We start from the raw sequence: 26,440 nt of genomic DNA on the forward strand, positions 1-26,440 counted from the left end.
TGAAAAAGGATGGACTCAGACATTGGCTCAGTCAGCTAGCTTCTTTTATTGAAAACAATGCGCTAACAGCCTCGGTTAACACCAACACTGCTAAGATCTGAATGGCTAACGGCGACCGTAAACATGAAACGGACACAACGCAGCCTTCCAGATTAAAAGCACAAATTTCAAAATGTGGTTATACTGGTCTGAGAAGGTGCAGGTCCCTGTCCGCTCTCCTCACGAGTAAAGCTACTTGTCTTCCTTCTGGTTTGTTGTTTATTACATGTTCTAGGTTTCTTAAACCTGACATTAAGACGATCCATCGTCTTAATAACGCTGACACGGTAAATTCTCCCCGAGGCCACTGGCACTTGATTACAACGATTCATGGCCTCCCACAATTTTAAATAGGTGTTCTTAAGACTATATATAAAGATGCTAAAGCAACAAACGATATACAGTATATTAAAAAAAAAAAGTTTCAAGCTAATGCCAGTCACATTCAGTTTGTTTCCACAATTGCATAAATACATGATGTGATTTCTCAGATCAATTGGCAGCAGTGTCTTCAACAGTCATTGGTTTCAATGATAATGAATTCTGCATTTATCTGATAATATGGTGAACACGCAGATGAAAATAGAGAAAGTGAAGGGGAGTGACAAAACTTACTTGGCTGTGCGTAAAAACCTTATGTACATGCATTGGACAAAAGTGAGTATAGCTGGAGGTGCAAGTCCCTTTTTGTGTGAATCAAGTAAAAAAAAAAAAAAAAAAAAAAGATGAGCGCATTGCAATGATGAATGCTTTCAGTACTATTCAGGTCACCACCACACAGCAGCAGCGTCCATCAAGATGCCAGACGTCACCTTCAGCTTCAGGTGGTGTGAGGAACTCATGGAAGCAGTTGCTGTAAGGTTGAATCGTTAACTTTGTTCACTGCAACTATGTGATCCAGATGTTGAAGGTACCGCTCCTGGTCTTGCATGAAATGTGGGATTCGAGGATTGTTGATTACTGCCAAGTGCCGCAACTTTTCCACATCTTCGTAGGAAACCTGCGTCAAAAGGAAGCAAAAAAAAAAAATGTTGAAAGAGATGGTTTATGAAAACTGTGGTATTTTTTTACGCTTTATCTCTGTTCCTCTATATTATATATCATGACGCATCAGTATTTTACGTTGAAAGATTCCTGGCCGGGTAAGAGTTCAGACTAGGAAGCGGAGACAGCTTAAGCAGGGTTCAATTTTTAGCCAAGATGTTTAGGCAATTGAAAAATCTTAACACAAGCACACATACACACACACACGTTTGTACAGCTTTACTTGTGAGGAGGTTCATTGACCTAACGCATTTCCTAGCTCCTAACTCAAAACTTAACCCTCCGAAATGATTGCCTAGCCGGGGGTCCCCAAGCTTTTTATCACGACGGACGGGTCAACGCTTGAGATTTTTATTGAGCATCGGGTGGAAATGGCAAATACTAAGTGCACAGGAATTACATATCTAACAAAAATGTACACAAATTACATTGATTCGATCAATCAGAACTGAAATCAAAACCAAATGTCAATTAGATGCAATTGAGTACTTACCAATGCAAAATATTTGCATTTGTTAACATAATATACCAAAGGGAAATACCTGGCGCAAACAAAAATGCTGATGAGCTAAACACATACAAGGGAGCAATATATATCATGCTGAAGAGCATGATATGAACATGAACTAACTAGCTAGCATGTTCTTCACAGTCATAAACGTTGTTGGATCAACAAACAAACTAATTTTGGTCAGAATATCAGAAATGACAACATTCTTACAAAGAAAAGTATAACTTTTCTGAACAATCTGCACTCAACTCAATGTAATAACATCGGGCAGAGGAAGCCGCACAAAGCGCAAATAAAGCACAGATCTATAAATATTAACGGATAAACAAAATCAGTTTCAAAACATCATTATATCGAGTGCAGCCCCTGCACCAGTTAATCCTCGGGAGTGGTACTTGGCCACAGATCGGCGGTTGGGGACCTCCGACCTAACCCATTCCCTCAACCCTAACCCAATTCGAATTTAAGTCTTGACCTTCCAAAAGGGGTCTAAAAAGTGAGGACTGGCCTAAATGTCCTCACTTCTCCAAAATGTCCTCATTATGTTGATGTAAACTCAAAACAGTTCTCAAGTATAGCTGTACATCAACACACAAAGTCTTAACACAAGCACTCTAAACCTTCTCATTAAGAAGAGACTCCATCCATCCATTTTCTATAGCAGCCTATCCTCACAAGGGTCGCAGGCTTGCCGGTGCCTATCCGAGCTGGCTTCGGGCAGTGGGCGGGGGACACCCTCAACTGGTCGCCAGCCAATCGCAGGCCACACGGGCACGAACAACCATTCACGTACCCAATGACACCCAAAGATAATTTGGTATGTCCGATCCACCTGCCATGCGTGTTTTAGGAGTGCGGGAGGAAGCTCGAGTGCCCGGAGAGATCCCACGCGGACTCGGTCGAGAATTCTGTGTTTCGGGGACACCGTGCGTGCGTGTGACGGCGGGATAGTCTTGAACTAGCGTACCCCCGGTGACAAACTACTTGGCTACGACTGCCCATTGCTTGGTGCATTCTTGGTTTGTTTTCCTTTCCCAAGTTTGTAAATGACCCTTGTGACGTACTGTTTCATCAGCTTGGAGGATGGGAAGGGAATTTTCAAGGAATGACCATGAATAATAGCAAATTAATCATAAGGCGTTGATGAGTAAAGGTACTAACACCGACCTTTCCTAAGGAAGTCAGCATCTTGAAATCAATGTTCCTTCGATGCCGAAGAATTCGCAGTATTCCATCTAAATAAACCTGGTCTTTACTGAAGCAGCCTGGGGGAAAAAAAAGAAACAAAGATCATTTGCGCCGTGATGGGAGGAAACACAGCCAACTTGTTTGCCAGGTAATGGAAGCAGCTCTCCCTCAGTCCCTTTTAAATTGATCGCAGAGAGGAATGGGATCTACATGCATGAATGCGCAGGATGTGACGTGATGACAACACTGCCATCCAATGGTCGCAGTTATCACTACAGTGCTCAAATGACATAAAAGCACTAGTCAAGGGTGTCAGCTACCCTCCATAAAAAACGTGTGATGAGAATTGTATTATTTTTATTACTATTTTAAAAGACGAGAATACTCGTCGATAGCACGGAAGACTTAAGACCAGCTTTTAGATGGTCTAGATGCTAATCTACTTTGTGTCAGATGTACCAGGGGCGTGTGATCAAAAATGCCCTTCATCAGAATGCCCATTGAAGCGTAATGCAGTCTTGCCAAATTCCCAAAGCTCAGCTTAGGTCACGAAAATGAAAAAGTACCAGTTTTTATGAGGACCGCGCGTGCACCTACATGTCTACAACCGCGCACGTGTGTGTGTGTGTGTGTTCTTTTGTATGTGCACATTTGCACGCGTGCATTCACCGGGTTGCGACGTGTCCGTCTGTCCTCTCTTGGCACGCAGGCAGTATTCCCAGCGGACGTCTGGATGCTGAACAAAGCGTGCAACGTGACTGAAGAGCTGGCTGAAGCTCATGCTTCCAGCGTGGAAAACAGTGTAGTAAAGAAGGGCCGCACGCCACAGGTAGGGCTGCTTCCGTAGCAACACGCTGTGCAGGCTGGCCAGCCCCTCCTCAGTGGGGTTAGCTGGCTTCAGGCCAAACTCCTTTCTTCCCTCTGCCGTCGCCCATGGTTGAAGACTGTTGTTGACTCCTCGCAAATAATGTGTGCCTGACAAGGAACAAACATTGATGACTGAACACCTATGGGCTGCTTCGCAATACAAATAATAACAAGAGCACAAACCTTTGATGAATCAGAACACATTTTAGTAACAGATTAATTTCTCCCAGCTTGCCAAGGACTGCCAGGACTGGCCATTGTGAACGTAGCATCCACAAGTTATTTTGTAGTTGTTATATTGTTCCACCCCAGTTCTGTAGGGCAGAGGTCCCCAACCACCTGTCTGCGGCCCGGTACCGATCCGTGGATCAACTGGTACTGGGCTGCAATTGCCGTACCCGAAACTATTATGTTTTGGAACTGATTTCGTTTATCCTTTTGACATTTCATTCATTTATGCTTTGTATGGCTTGATCTTTGTTTTTTGGCGCCACCTCTGGCCGCTGTGGATATTGCATTTTGTAGTGAAGAGGAATGGTGTGGCTACACTTCAGAGCAGAGCCCACCGGTTCACAGTAAAAATCTCATGCACTGACCGGTCTATGGTGATAAAAAGGTCGGGGACCCCTGCTGTAGGGTCCTATCATGTACATTGCAAGGTAGTTCATAATGATGACCTTGACCCATATGTTCTGGAGCCAGTGATGTGATGTGCCCATTTCTGCTATGTTTCTACATTAAAGTCTCAGGAAGCGTCCGCCCATCCCAGGCAGAGGGATAGGCCAATCAGCTATTCACACTCACTATTAAAGAAATAGACCGTTTAAGGTCCTATATTTACTTAAAGCCTCAATTAGTCTGCTCTTGGAGTGGGACGTAGCTCGAGTACCTTTTTAACACATGCAAGGTTTCCATGAAAACCGCACGAGACACAAATCTCCCACACACCCAAATGTTGCCACAGTAGTGTCAGGAAACTATGCAACGATGCAAGCCTGCTTTCACACTTTCTTGGTGCGTTTGTTTTGTTTTGTTTTGTATTTTTATTTTGGAGCCTCGTGGTTTCACTCATTCTAATTTGGCGAGAATTTTAATAGTCGCATATTCATTATGAATTCACAGAAACCTTTATGGGCTGTTCTTCTGGCGGTGATAGTACAAGAGCAAAAAAAATTAAAAATATAAAAAAACTGATGGAAATTTACATCCAATCAGGAGGTGTAAGGTCACCTATTTCATGCCTCAGCATCCCCTCGAGCCAATGCTGACGGGCTCCAGCCAGGTTGATGGTCAGAGTGGGACGACAGCTCTCCACCATCATGACTGCCTGAGAAAGCAACTCATCAGAGAGACGTACCACAACCTAAAAACACGGACAGACACACACCCACACATATATTAGAGGAGGGAAAAAACCCCCAAAAAACAGGCAATGCACCCCCAAAGTGGCAAAGTGGAAAAATTGTGCAATCAAAAGTGAATCAACAGCTTGACTACAAATTAGTTCGGTTTTATGGAATTCTATATCCCATAAAATATAGCTATGTATTTTTCACATGTTTAACATGTAGCAAACATTTTTTCCAAATGTAAATCTTTTATAAAACCATGATGTAATTAAGGTTTTTGTCCGAATCAACATACATTAATAGTGTATTCCAGTGGTTCTCAAATGGGGTTACTTGAAGGAACTCCAGTGAGTATTCGAGATTTGAAATAAAACAAACAAACATGCAAAAATCGTTTAAAAAGAATGATTGAATTCAATGTTTCAGGAAAATATAAGTTCATAAAACACATTTTATGTTCAGTAGGTTATTCAATTATTATTTTAAAAATCCAGCTTTTCCTCTATACTAGAATGGTTCGACCCAACTTGTCACGTGCCACCTCTCGTTACCTGTCAAGTTGTTGATTATTTTTGTGAACATATCTTTACTATGATCCCAAAGGAGGACACGTTAAGTTGAATATTGTGGACAAATATTTATTTATAATTATTTATTTTGAGAACAAGACTGACACTTTATGTTGATCATTGTTTGTGTATGAATATTTATTAATAATTAAGTTAATGACTTATTTTTGTGAAGACTTTTACTGTTATCCCAATAGAGGACGCTTCATGTTTGATACTGTTCTGTGGACAAATATTTCCTTATAATTATTTCTTTTGAGAACAGGTCTGATACTATATGTTGATCATTGTTTGTGTATGAATATTTTTTAATAATTAAGTTAATGACTTATTTTTGTGAACAGACTTAGCATATGTTGATTATTTTTTGTGGATTTATTAATAATGAAGTCATTTCTTTTTGATGATGGATCTCTTCTATGATCCAAAAGAGGACACTTTATGTTGATTATTGTTTTGTGGCCCGATACAAATAAAGTTTGAAAGGTTCTAAATGTTTAATAAATCAGGCACTAGTGGCATGTTTTAAGGTTTTTTTTTTTTTTAAGCAAAAATGCTTTGCACTTGTTAAGGGATATTTGGCTAAAAACATTTCACTGAAAAAAAGGTTGAGAACCACTGGAGTATCCCATGGATTTTGAGTTATTCTATGAATACGTTCCGCGGCAAGCGAGCAGCAAGGGTGAACCGGAAATGACATTACTGGGCCACTTTGATGCCATGTTAGCTGTACAATGTGTTAGTGGCCTTTCTTCTTATTCCTTGAATTATTTGATTCATCTGGACTATGCCGCCACAATGCGTTGCTGGCTTCTGTTTGCTGAAAACCATGGTGAGAGTCTCATACACTTCAATGTATGCTGTTTATACATTTAAATGGCGGTGAAACCTGTATCATTGCACTTACCTCCCCTACACAGCCTTCCTTCTGCAAATATTTCCGCACAGTGGCCCACACCTGACTCTTGGGAAGCACAGTCCCACCTGTGACCTCCTCAAAAGTCTCATAGGAGCCAAACTTATTCAGGACGCACTCCATGATGCCGACAGCCTGCAGTCACACACAAACAGCCCCAAGTGATCGATAACATGTATTTGATGCTGGGATTTATTTTAAGATTGCGACATACCTGCTCCAGAAAGAGGCCAGAGCCCTCACTGTACTTGTCAAGTACGGCCTTTGGTTCGGGCTGGGCATACTCAAATTGGGGCTCATACTTGTAGTTGGACTGAAAGAACTTTTCCTTCTCCTGCTCAAGGTTCAGAGGCCTTAGAGCGAAAAGCAGACACGGCCTGGTTGAGGGGGACACCGTGTTGCTCCCCTCACCTTTAGCGATGTGGGGTAGGGAGGTAGCGGGTCGAATTTGTCCCTTTTTAGCACGCAGTCCCAGAGATTGGTTGACGGAGCATGTGCTCTCACTGCGGCGCATCCAACCATCGTCACTCAGGCTGAGGCTGGTCAAGCTGCGGGCGATGAGCGAAGGGTCGGCCCGTGACCCGATGCGCCATGGCGGTTGCATAAACTGTCTGTCTGCCTTCTGCTCCAGAGACCTTCGCAGGCGCTGAGGTGTCACGTCTAGGCTGAGGGGGCGGCCGGAAAGAGGCCTGGATGGGGCACCCGCTTTTGACACTGTCCTGCTCTCTCCCACCTGATCGGCTTCATTCTGAGCCAAAATCCCGTTTGCGGGTGCCTTCACCTGTTTGGAAACCTTGCGCCTTCCAGCTTGAGGTCTCAGCTTCTTTTTGGTGCTGCTGCTGGCTTTGACAGCTTTGGATTTGTCCAGCTCCAACAGGTCCCCGGTGCCTTCAGAGTTCTCACCCTCAACACGATCCATGAAGACTTCGCCTGAGTCCAACACCATCGCCACAGCCACCAGCTCTGCCTCACGCTGGCTAGGGTGGACACAAGAGATTCATCATGGTGTTTTTCAGGGTGAAATTGGGAGTTATAAATGAGAATACTAAGTCAGTGTTGGTCTGTGATAAGTGGTAGTGGAAGGGAGCCGCAAGAGGGACCTGACCCCCACCCCCCATCTCATCAGTCCCTGACACACATCTATTGTCGTTGAAATAAAATTGTTTTTGTCACACATTTTTGCATGATACCTTCAAATGCATCATAAACTTCACTGTACAGATGTCATTTTATGTTAAATATGAATTGAATTTCTATTTGTAAACGGTACATCGTATTGTTTCAGTAAGCTGCCATTGTGCATCCATGGTATATGTTATTGTAATTATGTAGGAATGAAAACTGAAAAGGGGGGAGGGGGGCAGATTATCTGCCAGTTACATTAAAATGACATAACCTACACATATGAACGGTATATTTGGTTAAAGTGTGCTGACATTATGACCGCAAACCACTATTATCTATCCCTAGGATCTTGGATTACAGAGGCAAATTCCTCTCAGTACACAGCAAATAAAAGTGAAGCTAAGATGAGGTGTCGGTACTTTTCTTTTTTTTAAATAATTGCTTAAATGATTGGAGAAGTGCAATAATTTTAAGTTGGCAACGCTGAAGACAAGATGCGGCTTCGGTTTGCTTGCAATATTGATGTGTGCATCTTAGCATAATCCAAAAAAAAAACGTATATACGCAGATGTGCACTAAATCTTTAGGTTCATCCATGAAGTCGGGAGGTAGGGGGAAATTGAGCAAACAAACAACTTTGGTAGTTATTTGAGAACCATAATCTACTGTATGTGCAACCCTTGTTATGCGCATTTTTATAGGTTATGTGTGCCCTAAAGTTAGGACTATAATAAAAAGTGCACTTGTGTGTCACGCATCAATTTACAAATCACAAATCTGTGGTAGCAAGATATAAAATCTATGATTTGAACATTTTTTGTTGGGTATAAGCACATGCACATGCTGGTTATGAAAGTGATACTAAACAAATATATACATGCAACAAATTTGTGTTTGTATGCAATTATCATGAACTGAACTCAAAGCTCTAATGTTATTTTCAAAAGGCCTATTTCTCCCAAATAGTCAGATGACAAAACAAGATGCCGACGAGACAGCAAGATCATTGCACAGGTGTGCTCAGGCTGCCTACAAATAAAGGTCACTCGAAAATGAGCAGTTTTACTGAACTGAGAGGTATTCATCAGTTTCATCCGCCCTGCATAGGGTTCATCCACTCCTTCTTTTCAATTTTGTGTTCAATAAACCTCCTGACAAGAATTATGATTGACTGGATTTTAATGTTTGCCACAGGTTGCTTTTTCATTCCCAAGGCTTTGTTCAGGCTGTGAAATGACTTAAGGAAAAAATGTCATTCTGACAAATGAAAAATACATGTTCATCTACTTTACAGTCAAGTTATTTTTGAATGCCAGAAAATGATGATTTTTAGGCTGTCGAAGGACAACATATTTACTTCAAATCAGTCTTGTAGTCAGCACAATTATCATAAATGGGGAATATCTTGCTTCTCCCAATCTGATAACATAACACGTTCCTGCTGCTGCCCTCCCTATTTTTTTTCCCAAGATCGCAATCAATCAATGAACGAATCAACCAATCAATATATATTTTAACCCTTGGTTGCCTTTACTTCTATGTATTCTATCTTCCAAAGATTTCAAAGGGGAGTAGAAATGAAAAGTATGATGAAAAAATATGCTCGAGTAAGGTACGAATAAATGAAAAATCCACTTAGGTACAGTGACGTCTCCCCAGAAACCAATATTTCATAAGATCAATAATATAATACAATTAACTGAATGGAAGAAAACAAGATTCTAAATTGAATTTCGAAAAGCAACACATGGAAAAGCAGTTCATAATGATTCTTGGGAAACTATAAACAACCGAACTCACCATTAACATTTCCTCCACAAACTACTTCCAATCAAAGGGTCAATCAGCGTTTTCATGTATGTCCACCGTTTACTCACACATGACGGCTGCAGCTCCTCGGTAGAAGGTAGCCGACGGGTTCTGGAGGAGGAGAAGACAAAAAAAAGAGAGAGAATAACGGTAAGGTGGAAAGAGGGCCTGAGGCGCCTCCCTGCCTATACCGGCCAGGAAGCGGCGGTGGTGTTGGAACATATGACGTCACACGCACAGCGCGATGACGTTTGACCCCGGAAACGCAACACTACTGTATTCCGGTTCATACAAGCAAGAAAATATTGCGCCTCGCTTTACTGCCACACAAGCTGAAAAGTAGCAGATGAGTGATCAATAAATTTTATATCAGTCATTTGATAAATTTTACATTTTCAAGCACAATTGTTTCACGACATATTTACATATTGTTTTTTCACTTGTTAGCAAAGCTGTTAATTGTAAATGTTCAAAAGATTTTTAAATACGTCTTGAAGGTACAGTATTGAATAACATCACGATAATAAGAAAAGAATTCACATTTTTCGATAGCGAGCATTTCAAATTTACTATACAGCATCAAATTAAAACCACACATGTCTCGAAGCTTTATTATATAGGATTTTTGTTTCATCATTTTCAGCTATAAAAGGTTAATATTTTGTTTATAGTTAATTTGATGACTATTGTTTTATGTATATGTTATGTTTGTGTATTGTTTTTTTTTTTTTTAATCCACAATTAAGGTCTTTACAAACATATTTGACATCTCAAAATGTCTACTCAGGGTTTAGGTAACGAGCAGTCACGGCTCACCCAAACCCAGAAAGAAGGTGAGTCAGTGCAATTAAAATATGTTAAGGTGATGAATATTTCAATTTGTTCAATTAACTGATTCTGATTCTAACTGATTCAAAGGAACCGTCCCATCTTGTTTTCAAATTAATTTAATACAATGACATCCACGCGACGTTATCTGACTAAAAACATAATAATAATAATAATAATAATAATAATAATGATTATAATGATAATAATTAAACCTCTGTAATAAAATATCATAAAACAATAATCTCTTTAACTTAATTTTTCACTTAAATCACTCTAATTAAGTAGATGTACTTAAAAGTCCAAATAAATTAATCCCCTCAGCACTAAACTGCAATAAGCAATCATGTCTGAAGCATGCATACCAAAACAACATGAATGTTCAATGTTCCATTGGTACAAGAATTTGATTAGCAAGCACGTCTACTAGGGACCATTATTATGCTTCAAATAGTCATTTCAATTCATTTAAAAAAGTTAACATTTGACCTCATGTCATCTGTAACATACACTATATATAAAAAGCAAAGTTTTGGTGAGCTTAATTGACTAAATAATGCCTTTTGAAGGCAAATTAAAAAGGTCAACCTTGCATTCCTGGCTCACTATCAATCAAAGCGAAAGTCAACCCGTTTACACTTCCACGTTCCCAAATATATGATAATTTAAAAATTTGGAAAATGTAACTAGATTAGGTGCCAAACCATTGCCAACAGTGATAGGTGACACCGGTGGACAAAGACAAAAAAAATTTTTTGTGTGTGTGAGGTATTTTATATTTCCAAGTAAATGCAACCTGTATGTGATCTGTTTGTGTACTAGAGTATTAATGGCAAGCACGCTTAACATTAGTGTTTACAGCAGTACCTGGCGACATTCAAATGACTATCATGCAGTATCCAGAATATTTTAAATCAGTTAAATTGAAGTGGGAAGTTGAGCAGGAAAAGGTTGAGGTTTTTGGCCATGGTATTTTGTGGAACAGTGGCAGCAATGACTGTGCATATTGGAGCATGCGACCAGGCTGTTCAGCCTGAAGTCACATGAAAAAAAATCAAGTATGGGTCAGGTTCAGGACCACATACCCAAGTGTGGCCTAGGTCAGATTTGAAAAGATCGCATCTGGGTCCTACCACCGGCAAGCAAATGTGTGTATCAGTTCGAGGTGTCAATTTATGGAACAACTATCAAATAGAATAGGCTGTGCTAAAAAATAATTAAAAACAATATATTGTTAAAACAATATATATGTCTAAATCTAATAAGAAAATGTATAAAATTTGGGGTAAATTTGTAATGTGTACATTTTATACACAGTACACAGTATATGTGATTTTATTTATGTATTTATGATGGTATATGAATTTTGTAGAATATGTTATTATGTTCACTAAAATAAACTATCAAACAAAGGGAGACAAAAGAAGAAGCTATCAAAGTATGGATTTCCATTTTGAACTGCTATTCAACTAAAAGATATCCATCCATCCATCCATTTTCTATGAATATGTTGGGACTAAACATGCAGGCATCTTCAGTCTGTTAAAGAGAGGATGTTGCTGTTGGCAAACAATAACAAAAAAAATAAATAACTAAAAAAAATTATAAACTTCATATACAATCTTTTTGCGTAAAGATCTGATGTTATTACCTGCGGCTTATAGTCCAGTGCGGCTTATACACCAACTGGACGTTGACAAAGCTACTATTTGGTTTAGTGCAGGGGTAGAAAATTCCAGTTCCTCAAGATCTATATTCTACTTGTTTTCAATCTCTCCCCCACTCCCATCACACCTGACTCAAATGAGCTGGATTTTTATCAGGCTTCCATTGAGCTCATTGCCGAATTTCACTGAGTACAAGTCGAGCCCACTTTTTTACTTAAATTTGGTTGAATTTCACAAAAACAGGATTATAAATCTACCTTTGAATTTAGTGGTTACACATATCATGGCTGTCCAATTAAAACACATGTGTGTTTTTAAAATGCCAAAAGTACAGTACTTTTAGATGCATTTCTTCATCGTATATCGAATAACATACTGTTACGGTTATGGGGGGAGCAGAAATGCGAGGCAATGTGTGCATAGACGAAAATGCTGAAACTAATGTTGCAACAATAAAAAGATTTTAAATTTCGATGCTTTATTCTTTGACACAGTTGAATATGAATTCATTTAAAAGCTCTCAAAGTCATCATCACTATCTGACACACCAAATAGCTCCTCCCATTTAAATCCTGGACACCCACTCCTTCCTGCTCGTCATTTGCACAAACATCCTCATTTCTCTTTTACGCGTCATCATCTTCTGACCTGTTAAAATGGAGGTCTTCGGAGATGATTTTCTGATCATTTTACTTGGGATGTTCTTTACCCATGTGACGACTGTTGTGAGATCAGAGCGTGGAAGGTGGCCCTTCACTGTTTGTGAAGGGCTGAAAAGATGTCTCTTTTTTTTCGTAATGGGTTAAAGTCCGCTGGAAAAATTTTCCAATCAGTCTTGTTGTTTACAACAAAGAGGCAATAAGGCGGCGCTTGACGAAAGTGCATTTGAAAGTGCAAACACGCTAAAACGGATGCATACTATATGGAATTAGATTATCATTTTAAGCCTTGTAAATGACATGATCGCACTTATTTCACATTCAAATTAATGTTATTCAAATACAGATACTGTATGTGAAAAAAAATGGTCTGTTTTGAGTTATGCGGGAATAAGTTGACCCTCCCTCAATATGGAGGTTGAAAATGAGGGCAAAAAACACAGAGAACTACAGTATTTCAATCAGGTGTGATTGCACAGGTAGAATCGAAAACAAAAAGGCAAGATGAACTGGCGTTCTCTACCCCTGCTGGTAGTGTTAATGGTATGCGGGTGCATCAAGCCTTCTGGCACAGTTTATAGTGGCTGTATAGTATAGGAATCAACTTGTTGTCTCATCCCACAGTCAGTGAATGTTGGATGATAGGCAACATAAGTGATGGTTACGCAGCCTCACTCTCTTGTCTTCATATTGGCACTAGCAGCAGTTTTGTTTTATTGCAGCATTAACAGTGTGAGGTGAGTACTGTAGAGTACTCTGTCAGTACTGTCAGTACTGGAGATTGAGGTGATGGATACAACAAGATGCAACAAAATGGTGAATTGTGTGAAAAGTCCATATCCAAGGAGTTGCATCTTTTGGGGTAAAAGCCAGGGAAACTGGAAAAACAATCAACTGTAGTAAATAACTTTTAAACATGTCCAAACACGAACATTGTGCCCTTTATTATCCTGTATTGTGTGCAAAATGAAAGGTTGCTTCTCTTCATTTCTGAACTCCACCCGCCTAACTGTATGTCTAATGCAAACAAACCATGCGGGATCTTGTAGCAACATGCAGACGATTCCATCAGATAACAGAAGAACTGCTCGTTTACTCAAAGAAATGTGAACAATTTTGGGGTGGGGGTTTTCGGATTCTCACCCTGGCTTCACTTTTAGCAAGAGGGACGATCAGGCACTTTTTGTGCATTAACATGAACTTATTTTCCTGCTTTTCGGTGGTGGATGGCAAGATGTGTTTTGCCTGTCACACCTACAAGTAGATGAAGTTGGAGACAAAGTGAAACACATCTTTAAAATCACTGGCGGAAGTTTTGTTTGTTTGTTTGGTGCCATGTGCACACAGGCTGTTTGAGTGTTGCTACACCACACAAAGCAGCAAACGCATTTTCATCCAAGGTATTTTCACTCACACAGATGAAAAGGATAGAAATGAGTCATTTGCTACACTATGGACGAGACAAGATTAATTCTGAAACAAGTAAATTCTGCTTGCCATCATGAGATAATATCTGATATTTGTCCAAAGGTCATTCCAGAGTTATCAGGTGTTACTGTTGTAAACACATAAACACTTCTTTGCCTAATTTGTGACAAGAAGTGATAGCGATGAAATACAAATAGATATAGTTTAATTAAGAACCGGAGAAAGGTCGACCAAGTCGGGTCAGTCGATTATAAAAATAGATCTACTGAATATATCCGTCTCCAAGCTCGACTGGAACCATGTTTGCGGCACTGTTTTCTATATAGACCTTCCTCGCAGATGTAGTAGTGGCAATAGTGGCAAGGGACAAACACTCCACCAAGACTCAGGGTACATCACAAATTTGGGATGATTTCCAAATTAAAAAAGAGACTAAATTAAAGGCAAATTAAAATAATGTATGCAATGACTGTCTTGATATATGGCTCCATTGGTTGTCTTGGTGTTCCACTGAGTGGCTGAATGGCTATTGTGTGACACTTGCTGAGTTAGTAATTAGCGGGATTCCCTTAATAACAATATAGTAGACCCATGGTTTACGACGTCCCTACCTTATAGTTTTTTTTCACCTTACAACATGGTCCGTGATGTTTTTGGTCAGTGTGCGCGACACATCCAACATGTGCGCTCATACGTCTATACTTGCGTCACCGCTTATGTCACTACAATACTGGTCTGCTGTTGGTCAGCGTCATGACTCCCTAAGATACTGGTCTGCTATTGGTCGGCGTCACTGGGTCATAAAGATGCTGGTCTCCTATTGGTCGCCGCACGGGATCACAAAGATGGCTGCCTAAAGACTTGAACTTATTTGAGAGTGCTTTCATCATGCTATTTACTCTGAATTGTAGTGCTTAATTCAAACATTAATTGGTTAGCCATGCATCCCAAGATTGCTAGTGATGTTAAAGGGAGAAGTCAGAAGATGATTTATATGGAAACGAACCTGGAGATAATCGAGAAATACAAAGCTAGCCTAGTCTAGGCTACCCTTACTAGGGAATATGGTTCATAACAAGCAACTCAAAGGTAAAAAAAATCCTTTATATATTTTGTTTTTATTTCTAATGTTATTTAATTGGATATATATATATATATATATATATATATATATATATATATATATATATATATATATATATATATATATATATATATATATATATATATATATATATATATATCAATTAGAACACTATTTTGATCTCAATTATTAATATGTATATACAATTTTTATGTTTTTACCTGGGATTTTACACGCATTAGCTAATTAGCATAGGTTTGGATTACCCGCCATACGGCGAATTCGCGTTACGATCCCAACCATGGAACGGATTAACCTGGTAAACCAGTGGCCCACTGTATTAGCATACTGAGCTTCCCAAAGTAAAGGAAAGAACTTCCAAAAAGAAGAACAGGTGATTGACATCACAGTAGCTAACGGAGCATGGATTTATAACCGCATTGACAATAAATCACAGTTTTAGAAGTCACAGTTATTTAAAACCTTCCAAGTCTGTCACAACAGGTCATTTGTTTTTCCCTCCCGTGTCGTCTGCCTTCATGTGCAGCTGCAGAGTGTAGTTCTCGTTGTTTATCACACGTTCTCTGCTGGGGCAGCCAATCACATCTTCATTTTAGTGGTTTGTAAGTACTGCAGCTAACTACCGCGGGTGAAGTGGATAAGTGATGTTATCATCTGCTACTTTCATGTAGCTTTTGATGTGATATCGCACAAGGTAGGACTTGAGCAGTCAAGGCAGTCAAGGCAAACGAATGGAACTTTTACCCCATCCAAACAAACTATGTCTGCTGTCTGCGTGATGTTTGGCTTTCAAAACGAGCAAGCGACATTGTAAGCGAGTTACGAGCTAGTACAGTAGAGTGAGGACAGTAGCCAGTGAGCGAAATGGCAAGCGAATGAGGTCGATCGATGCTAATCCACGTTTGTTTTGAGTTACGCCGTATGCGCTTTGAAGGGCATTTTTTGCGTCTTGTGAGAACGCCACCTGATGCAAAGCAGTGACCAATGTTTATTTTTGAAAACGCCAGACGGCTTTGGAATATAAACATAAACCGAGTCGACATCAAGTGTAAAAAGCCCCATTCCAAATGTAAAATGGCGGAATCCACATTGTACTATTAATTGATACACATAGTAGTTGAATGATTGATTAGATCATTTTTTAAAATATTGCTGTTATTTTATACTAAGTGCCCATATTTCAGTTAAAATTGCATGTGGTCAATCAGAAAGAATTTGTATATACTGTACGTTTGTTGGTGAGCAAAACCCATGTTGCACACTAAAGGTTTGTTTCAATCTTATTATTTTTTTTATTTAGCATGGTAAATGTTTGTTATTGATAATGTAGGAACATGGATTTTTAGCAACAAAGAAAAATGGCAATTTACCCAAAAAGATTTTAAAATATGTATTGTCGCTGTAATTTGAATACCATGATACAGCGATGGCATGATATTTTTGCTCAAGGTTATCACACAGTCAGAACTTGATATCATTCAATGCCTACTCTCAAGTTTATTCAAGTTTATTGAATATTATTGACACTTTGTCTTTCGGTGACTTTTTGGACACTAATACATGTGTAATGAACATATAACATTGTGTATGAGTGAACTAAATGATAGCCTTGATAAATATTGTTGGCATCCAAAAATTTCAATATATAGATGATAACACAAAATGAAAAGTTATATTCACCTATATACATATTTATATACACATATAAACTTGCGTTCAACCTCAGTAGTAGATTATAAAACAAAAAAAAAATCAACTCAGCTCAACCTTTGTAGATGATAAAAAATATAACGGGGAAGGGGCCATTACTTGATTATTCAATGGTATAATTCATAGGATAATGCATTTGACAAAGATTCAGTCGTGACAGCCCTCATTTAATTATACTACAATAGTGCAATCAGTGTAATTAGTACCATTGCTGAGATTAATAATTCAGTATGTACAGTATGCAAACTAGTTCTCTCGCGGATAAAGAAGACGACGATCAGGTTGCAAAGCTCATTAAGATGATCACCCTGGATGAGACAAAACGACACCATTCGGCGTTAGTAAATCTCAACGCCTAATGTAAACATGTTGAGAAATCAGAACGCTAAGAAACAGAAATCATTGCATATCCTGTAATATGTAATCATGGTACAGATCAGCAGGACTTCCCTTCTTGCCGTGGAGCTTTCCAAATCCACATGAGATTAGTATGTTCATCTAAGGTGGTGGCAATAAGTTTGGAATAAACACAACGGTTGTATGGCACAGGAACGACGTGGAAGAAATTCCAATCCGGGGGGTCGGTGAGAGGGATGCCCAGGTAATCCATACACAACCCCAAGTGCACGTCTTCAATGTAAATGGCTTGGACATATCTGGAAGCGCGCACAAGCTTTTTAGGCAGGTCCATAGAGAGAACGTAACCCAGGCCCAGTGCGTATGGCGGGTACAAAGGTTTCGGGTAAACGTCCGTTGGGAGATACCACTTGGAGGTGGGGTCTCTAAGGACTGCCGCTTCTCTGACCACAAGTCCAGTCATGTAGTTGGTTTTTTCTGCGTTTAACAACATGGTAATGAGATTTGGCACATTGAGATATGTGTCAGAATCAATCTTCATGGCATAAGGGGCAGCGGAGCAGTAGGAGCTGAGCCACTCGAGCATCACCATGGTCTTGATGGTCAAGTTATTGTAGCAGTCCAGAAAATTGCTTTGGATTAGGTCTCGATGAGCCTCGCTCTCTTGCTGCAACTGTTCTTCGAGCTCCTCGACAAGATCCCCACTATGCAGTCCCAGCAGAAAGAAGACATTAACCGCCTTCTCCAACACCAGGCTTTGCCCTCCCCAGGTGCTGCGGATAAGGTCTCGATCACGTCTGTTGTCGGGCGCCACGGGAACCATTAGGACCACAAAAGGTTTCTGCTCTTCGCATTTGGTTGGCTCATTCAAAATGAAGTGATACTCAGAGGGGTAAGCGACAAGGTACGGGCTTCGGCGTGAGGCGACCATCTGATTTTCTAAAACCTGCTGATTGATGTGACTGCTTTCATTTATTCCTGCGGATTTGGTGTCCCCTGCCTTAGTTCCCAAAACTGTGGCATGTGGAGAATTGAAATCAACTCCCATGAGACGATTGTTGCCAACGTTTAGGCTTTTCAGCGTCGTCCACCATTTTGCTGCATCATATTTCATCCACCATTCAGGTCTCCAGTCACCTGCACTGTCCTCTATGATCAAGCTGTAATAAAACAAAACTACTACCAGTGCCAATGTGAAGAAAAGGCAGTGGTGTCGTGGAGCACTGCACCATCTCCTGTGTTGCTTGTCATCCAACATTTCTCAGCTGAGGGATGAGAGAGACAAATTGAAAATAAATGACTACAAACCACAAGTATCAAACTTACAGTATAACGATTCTCAAAATCATTTTTTCCCCTTTCAGATATTACAAGCATTCTTTGCTCCACCCTAACACGTTTTAACAAAAAAATTAAGCAATAGTATAGCGCTTGAAAAATCTGTTGAAATACAAGGACAATGGTCATGGTGATGGTTTATAGTTACAACAGCCTGTGATAAAAACCTTGCTACAAACGAAGACGAGGTTTTGTGTTGATGTGAAACGGCCATGAAATACATACAGGGTGTCCATAAAGTCTCTTTACAACTGAAAGCATGTCATGGTGAAGAAATTATATATCAAACAAGATACAGGACATTACTGACTTTAAACAAAAGAATGACGAGGCTCAAATACGGTGGCACATTTACTTACGATATTCATTTGTTCCGGAAGTAATTTCGTAATGTGAATCTTTCATGAGTTGAGACGCTTTTTACATGTAAATAGCCTAATGCGTTCCAAGCCCCCAAAATGCTTCTAAATCCTGTAAATGAATATTATGAAATTATAAAAATGCATCAAAAATGGTGACAAATATGTATTAGTTACATCAGTGTATAATAATCAAAATATATCACGCAAAGAATAATTTAAAAAAAAAAAAGCTCCTAAACCCTTTAAAGGGTTTAGGAGCTTTTTTTAATTGAACCCTAGCATATTGCTGTTTGATGTGAGGTTAAGTTGAGGTACATCCAGGTGATTTAAAGTTTAAATTAATCACATTAAATTAACACATCAATATGAATGCAGTTCATTTGTTTGCCTTCAGATGGTGCTGGTGTGTTGGTGATGAGTGCAGAGAGGGCAAACATTTTTGGACATTTAATTTGTACATTTTTATTTTACTTTTCCAGCGATCCAGGAATCATTTAAATGTCCACAGAAGCAATAATATATATATTTTTTTTTAATTATTATTTTGAGCATGTAGTTTTACTTATGTAAGTTTAGTTTGGGGTCATGTGAAGCGTTAACAATGTGCTAACAATGCTAATGTCAGACTTGACACCCCAAAGAGGTATCTTCCGTATGAGTTTTTATGTGAATATGTGCAAATTGCTGGTGGGAAGCGTGAATGAAACGAGTAAAGTTGAAAAGTGGAAGACCACATCGAACATCAATTCAAAAAACTGTTGTCTCGTTTGTGTGCAAGGCGGCATATTAATAAATGATAACAATGCATCACAAACTTTAAGAAATACAGTAGACATCATGGGTTCTGATAACATATTACATTACAGTCATGTTGGCGCGAGCACCGGTGTCTCTTGTCTCATTATACGCCAACAATGTCGCCTTTCATATCTTGAATTTTCTCTCATTACTGGAATCAATATTTTTCCGCTGGAGGCGCTTTGTAAGGTGATTTAAGGTGTTAAGGCGTTCGTAAGTAGAGGTTGCACTGTACCGTCTTGATGCGCTTCATGCAACTTGGGCCCATTTAAAGGTGTGTTAAATGCAATTTTAAAAGCATTGATTACAGTCAAACTAACCTGATTAGGAAATTTTATCAACTGTCTTTGTATTTGTAAAAAATTCTTACAATTTTAAAGAGACTTTATGGACTCCCAGTATGTGACGACTGATGAGCATATCCAATAAAATTATAAAAGTACTATTAAAAGTATGTATTGCATTTATTTCTTTTGTTAATCATACATCAGATTGTTTCTTTTTTTCATTCATTTACAAGGTTCATAAATACAATCCTATGTTTTTTCTCTTTCATTTTCAAGGTTTATAAATACAAAAACTCAATGTACAATAAAATTGCAACAATAACATTCAGACGCACCTTTTTCCACTTGGAGTAAAGTTTCTCTCTAGCATGTTTCTGTTCTCCTTACAATGAAGGTGTCTTTATCCATTTTAAAAGGGCAGGAGAACACAAAGCACGGAAAGGAAGAATGTGATGGTTTAAAATTTTTCAGCGAGGCTACTGATATTTACATGTATCAACCTAAGAATCCAAATGTAGTCCTTCTGTCTGTGGGGCTCTCCAGGTGGTAACCTCTGTATGGCTGTGAAGCCACACCTTTGTTTGCTCCACCCCTTCTTGCTGCATTTGCATTGTTTCCTGACAAAAAAAAAAAACATTTTCAAGTCCACTTTCTTTGGTTGAACTGTTACTTTTCCGGTTTTTCTGTTTCCACATGAACATTTGCAATCACGGGTTAAACCTAAGCCAAGCTTCAGTATTTTTTTTTAAATGGGAGCCATTTCACGGTATTTTGCCTAAAAATGATACGCAGCTGTGTTTCTCACAGTGTTGCATTTGACCATATGATATGCATGCGTGGGACCCAACTATTCATACTATATATACAGAAGCCAAGTGTACATGTGCAAGTCAAAGTAACCTCTTGTGCTTAAGCAAAAGTTCAAATGTTATTATATGCTAACCTTTCTATCCCATTGTACAGCACAAACACGTTTATTTTTATTAACCTAACCAGACACATGTTATCCGTTTTTTTTTCAATGTGTCTGACAAAATGTTAATCATTAGTATTTGTTGTTTGTCATTATTTTATCGTTCATACTTTTCCTTTTGTTTTGTAGCATCCCGTGAGATTTTACTTTTGTAAAATTGGTGCCCAGGATAAATAAAGGTTGGGAAGCAGTAGGTTACACAGTTGTGCCCGTAAGTTAACGGTTAACATATCCTGGCAGACTTTGTAGTACATTGTGCAGAAAACGTTTCTTTTGTTTAGGGTTAGTGGGAAGAGAGAGGAACAGAGAGAGGGAGAGAGAGGGAGTGTTTCCTTTTGCCCCTCGATAAATTCAAAAATAATAAATTAAAAAAAAAAAACACACATCATGCAGGTAACTTATCATGCAGGTCAGTGACTTGCCGTGTTGAAGTAATTGACAAACACTTGACTAGCAAACTAAAAAATAAAGCGGCATCATTTTCATTTTATTCTTTGGCACTGGACAAAAGCAATGACGGATATTAAGGACACTGCTCATTTCGAGATAATGGAGGACTTTTTGGATATGGAATCCCTGAAAGAAAAAACAATGGGAGAGGACTTATTTACCAGCATATCAAAGGTCATGCAGAGACACAAGTTCCCTTGGAGTACGCTCGGCAACGTTACCAGTCAGCAAATCTGACAGGAAAAATGTTGGGATGCTCAAGAGGTATTGTTCCTACACTGCATAATTCACTACGAAGCACTGCGTAAAACAGTGTTGAAGGTTGACCACCTTGCAAAACCTGTTAACTTTAATCAAAAGAGGGAACTTTGCCATCACCAGTTTATGCTTTTTCTCAAAGAAACTAATGCTGATCACACGTAGTTAATGTACCAACTACTGGTTATGTTTAGGAAAAGTATGTCAACATGTCTGGGAGCTCAAACGGGGGATTATTCCATTTTTGGAGCTACTTGAAAATAATGACAATTTTCCAGAGCTGAATGACACAGATTGGCTTGGAGTGTTCTGAGAATTGCCACAACAGGATTACCTCTAGATTTTGATGCACTGGCTAAAAAGGGTGATCAACAACACTGTTCTCTATCAAAAGTATTTATTACATTACTTTAACGATTAATACTTTATCTTTAACTGTTTATGTTTGATGGGCGGCTCGGTGGCGCAGTCCGCCTCACAGTTCAAAGGTCCCGGTTCAAATTCACCTGGCTCCAGCCTTCCTGTGTGGAGTTTGCATGTTCTCCCCAAGCCCGCGTGGGTTCTCTCCGGGCACTCCTGCTTGTTCCCACTCCCCAAAAACGTGCATGGCAGGTGAATTGGACATACTAAATTGTCCTCAGGTGTGATTGGGTGCGTGATTGGTCGTTCGACTCTGTGTGCCCTGCGATTGGCTGGCAACCAGTTCAGGGCGTCCCCCGCCTACTGCCCGAAGCCAGCTGAGATAGGCGCCAGCAAGCCTGCGACCCCTGTGGGAATAAGCGGCTATAGAAAATGGATGGATGTTTATGTTTGATATGTACTGTGAACCAATGCATTTTTTTAATGTATAAATATATGAATATATCAGTGGCGGTCTGTGCGTTTCACACCTAGGCCGTCAGTGATTCAGTCCCCTCAGAAGCACACGTACACATTTTTGGGCTACGCAGGCTATTTTCCGGAGCATTTAAACATCAATAAACCCGCATCAGCAATTGAAACGTATCATTATACGAGATACTGCGATCCTGAACCTAAAATAATAAATCATAGTTTTAAAGTATTTGTCCACAAAGTTTTATGAAGTTCACCAAGTGTCATGTCGGTGTGGCATGTTGACGACGGATGTGGGAAGGTGGATCCAAAATGCAGGGAGGCAGGAGTGGACAGCGTCTCTGGCGTCCCCCAGTGGCGGCTGTATTTATAGTGCATTTTACTGCTTAATTCAAAGTTGAATGGGTTAGCCATGGGTTCCAAGATTGCAAGTGATGATAAAAAAAGAGAATTAAGAAGGTGATTTATATGGAAACAATGCTGGAGATAACCCTTATTAGGGTATATGGGCATAACGAGCGCCACTCAAAGGTAAATAAATCCTTTCTATATTTTTTATTTAGGATGTTTTTTGATTTTATACATGTATATTAAATATACGTAGCACTTACTATACTATTTTGGTTCCAATTTTTAATATGTATGTACAATTTGCCCGCCATACAGTGAATTCGCCTTACGAGCCCAACCGCGGAACAGATTAATCTCGTAACAACATGGGGGCCCACTCTCTGTGTGTGTGTTACATACATATATATATATATATATATATATATATATATATATATATATATATATATATATATATATATATATATATATATATATATATATATATATATATATATATATATATATATCTTCATTTCAGATGTCAAAAAGTGTTTGTCGCTCCCAGTAGGATGATGTCATGGAAGGGGCCTGCAGTCACCTAAAGCCACTAAAATAAACTCAGAACTTCAAACCAATTTGAATCTGCATTGTACCAAAGGTGTTCTAATTTTTTACAGTTAACTGTAGAACATTTCAAAAAAGCATGATAAAAGGCCTTTTAATATCTGTCTCATCTCACCAGTTTTGCCGTGTATTTACTGTAATTTGATACAATAGCGACCAAACGCAAACCTTAAAAAAGTTGCCATTATAGAGCTGACACATTTTTCAACAACACAACACATTTTGTAATTTCATTGTGAGCCATAGCAAGTAGTTTGTTTTCTAACCACAATTTGGTTGAAAGGACATTTGAATACAAAGTTATTATGCAGTGTACTTGGGAACAACACATGTACAAGCCACTGGGATTTTGATGAGGTCTTTTCTGATCATGTATTTGTTTGGATCAGATGGACACTGAACTTTCCTCAGAATCAACAGCGGCGCAAAAACAGGCACAGAATTGTAGCTCAGCTCTTCTCGCTGGTTGACAACGCAGCCTTGACAAAGGCACTCTGCAACTACAATCTTGTGCAGGTACCTGCAGTCATCGCGGTGAAGTCTGAAAGGTCAAAGAATACAACATGGATTGTTACGTCAAAATTTATAAAAGCTGTCTTGAAATGTCTACATAACCACTAAGTAACCACTCTTCCTTCGTGCTGCCCACTGTGCTCTCGTGACTAGAGCGTTAACAACCCAAAATTGTTAAATCGGGTGGAAGTGAGGACTCTGTGCAGGTCAGTTAAATTCAGCAACACTAGACTCTCATGCATGCCTTTACCTTTAATGGGGGGGGGGGGTACACGTGGGGCCCCCACTTTCAACTGATGTGGGGGTGTTCAGCAGCATAACCCCTATGATTACTGTAGTCTGCGAGGCTGGTGTGTGTACCTGCGTGTGACAACTCTCTGTCACGCCATCCGTCTGACATTTTGTACAGATTTTGGCAAAGTAAACAGCAAGGTTTCATTTATTAGTTACAAAGTTTTGGTGTTGTAAACGGCAAAGCAGGGAAAATGTGAGTTTGGGAGCACAAGGCCAGAAAATTACCATTTTGGTACATAATTCAGCCGTGGCAGAACTGTTGTTTTGAATAGTGGTTTCCTGAGGGGACCGATTTAATAGGAGGAAGGAGTGTTACTGTGTGTGCTCTCTTGATACGTCTTTTGCTTTGTTGGCAACTCCAGTTCATATTTTGCCAATGTCATAACTTGAGCCACTGTCAATCTTTACATCATAAGAAACTACAGTATGCTAACTAGGATGACTATACATAAGTAATTATGGTTATTCTGTTTTTCCCTGAAAAAATGTGTGTGACTACCTGTAAAACTTGATTGCACCAGACAATGCTACCAGTGCAAAAGTTAATGTAGAGCCCTTTTACTTGTGACAATGTATGGCGTAAGATTGGGGTCAAAAAGACATGCGTGTTTAACAATTCGTATGAGTACGACTCTAAATTGTGTGGAATTTCCGAATTGAAAACTTGCGAGTGCAAGGTATTTTGAATTCTCTCTTTTTTTCATAATAGGATTCCACTTCAGAAAGGGTTTTTCCAAATCAAATGCGGTGCTTGGTTCTGCCATCCTAGATCACTAGTCATTACAGAAGCTTCACAAAATGACACCATTTTCCAAAAGATTGGCCCTGAATGGCCCGCAAAACATTTGTGCATACGTTATCCTTAAGACCGAAGCCTGATGAGCTATTGAAGCTTCTGTTTGGTGTTAAGTTCAATTCATCCATTTTTTTCTGCTTTATGTATGCGAGTTGCGGATGACTCACAGATGGGGTGACTTTGCTTGGTGGCTTGGCGTCATCTTAATTTGCATATCCAGATCCACGAATGCAAAGAGAATCAGATCCGCGTATCCAAAGGGGAGATTCGTGCAAAAACATGAAGTCGGGTCTCCTGAGAGTCGTACTCATTCGAACGTTGAAACACGCGTACGTCTTTTTGACAGCTATTTTACTCCATGGTAATGGGGCTAGTAACTGCCATACAGAGGAAGAGTTTAATATGAGAGCATGATCATTTGCTCATAAAAGTTGGCCGACTGAACAATTTGACTTCTGAAAATGATGACTATGCCCTTGAGTATGATTTGGGGAAAACATTCATTTTACTGACTCACCTGTATGTCCATGGAGACAAAGAGCGGTTGTTGGTGTCTCCCGGCATTTCTTGGAGAGTCGGTGCGCATGAGTGCGGTCGTTGTACACCATGCAGAGGCAGCAGGTTTTTGGACACGCTCAGCTTGTTCCGGTAGAACCTTTGAAACTTGTCAGCACGGCTGTCAAACTGCCGCTGGTTGATGCAACTGATTCCCCTGGCAGCTGAGGAGAACATAGAACTCCGATCGAGGATGATGATCAGCAAAAACATCTAACAGCCATGCATTTTGCTGATTAATTCATTTTCCATTAGACCTATATTAATCAAAATAATATATTTAGTGGGGCCCATACTGTAATGGCATAGTAGGCCTACGTGTGTCTCAAAGAATGAAGAGTTTTGTCACAAAAAAAGTATACGTATTTAACGTCGCTATCCATTGGTATCCACGTTATGCACAGTTTGAACATGAACATGGAGCTTAAATATCAAAAAACAAAATACAAACAAGTACAGTTATGATTGTATTCAAATGTGTTGCACATACATTAAAAATAAAAATACTACACTAATAAAGGATGATGGCCTGATAATATTATGTTGTTAAGATAACGAGAAAAGAAATTTGCATTAAATACCATGTATTATATGTATATTCAGGAATAGATCATATTAATATTATATAATAATATAACAAATTAAAATAATAAAAATATACATGTATATAATATTAAAATGTAATAATGATATATTATATTAATATTATATATTCAGTGGTGTAACTTTTCCTCCCACATTCCAAAAATATGAAATTGATTTAAATTCTCTAATTGTCTGCAGGTGTAAATTTGAAGTTTTATAGACCATATCTGAAATGTATAAATACATTTTAGTACTCTGAATAAATTACT

At 39.1% G+C, this 26,440-nt stretch overlaps 2 protein-coding genes across 3 annotated transcripts; both read right to left on the reverse strand.

Annotated features, from left to right (window-relative positions):
- Positions 1-27: 27 nt before the first annotated feature.
- On the reverse strand, positions 28-9,622 carry kiaa0895l. 2 transcript variants are annotated; one of them, XM_088412499.1, is made up of 7 exons: positions 9,486-9,622; positions 6,698-7,460; positions 6,475-6,618; positions 4,880-5,012; positions 3,452-3,757; positions 2,762-2,859; positions 28-1,039 (listed from the first exon to the last, which is right to left on the reverse strand). In XM_088412499.1, the coding sequence occupies exons 2-7, from the start codon at positions 7,427-7,429 to the stop codon at positions 878-880; spliced, it is 1,575 nt and encodes a 524-aa protein (XP_088268625.1). In that variant the 5' UTR covers positions 7,430-7,460; positions 9,486-9,622; the 3' UTR covers positions 28-877. The 2 variants fall into 2 exon arrangements, with proteins under 2 accessions (XP_088268625.1, XP_088268624.1); XM_088412498.1 differs by having other exon boundaries at positions 9,409-9,622.
- A 6,973-nt stretch (positions 9,623-16,595) lies between these two features.
- LOC148425100 (beta-1,3-galactosyltransferase 5) lies at positions 16,596-25,595 on the reverse strand. The gene is made up of 4 exons (XM_088413352.1): positions 25,549-25,595; positions 23,949-23,969; positions 20,292-20,573; positions 16,596-18,436 (listed from the first exon to the last, which is right to left on the reverse strand). Exon 4 carries the CDS (start codon positions 18,427-18,429, stop codon positions 17,251-17,253), a length of 1,179 nt encoding a protein of 392 aa, XP_088269478.1. The 5' UTR covers positions 18,430-18,436; positions 20,292-20,573; positions 23,949-23,969; positions 25,549-25,595; the 3' UTR covers positions 16,596-17,250.
- Positions 25,596-26,440: the final 845 nt, after the last annotated feature.

The sequence above is a fragment of the Hippichthys cyanospilos genome, chromosome 4 (genome assembly GCF_059441005.1).
Source record: "Hippichthys cyanospilos isolate Australia breed blue-spotted pipefish chromosome 4, RoL_Hcya_1.0, whole genome shotgun sequence".
Taxonomy (NCBI): Eukaryota; Metazoa; Chordata; class Actinopteri; order Syngnathiformes; family Syngnathidae; genus Hippichthys; species Hippichthys cyanospilos.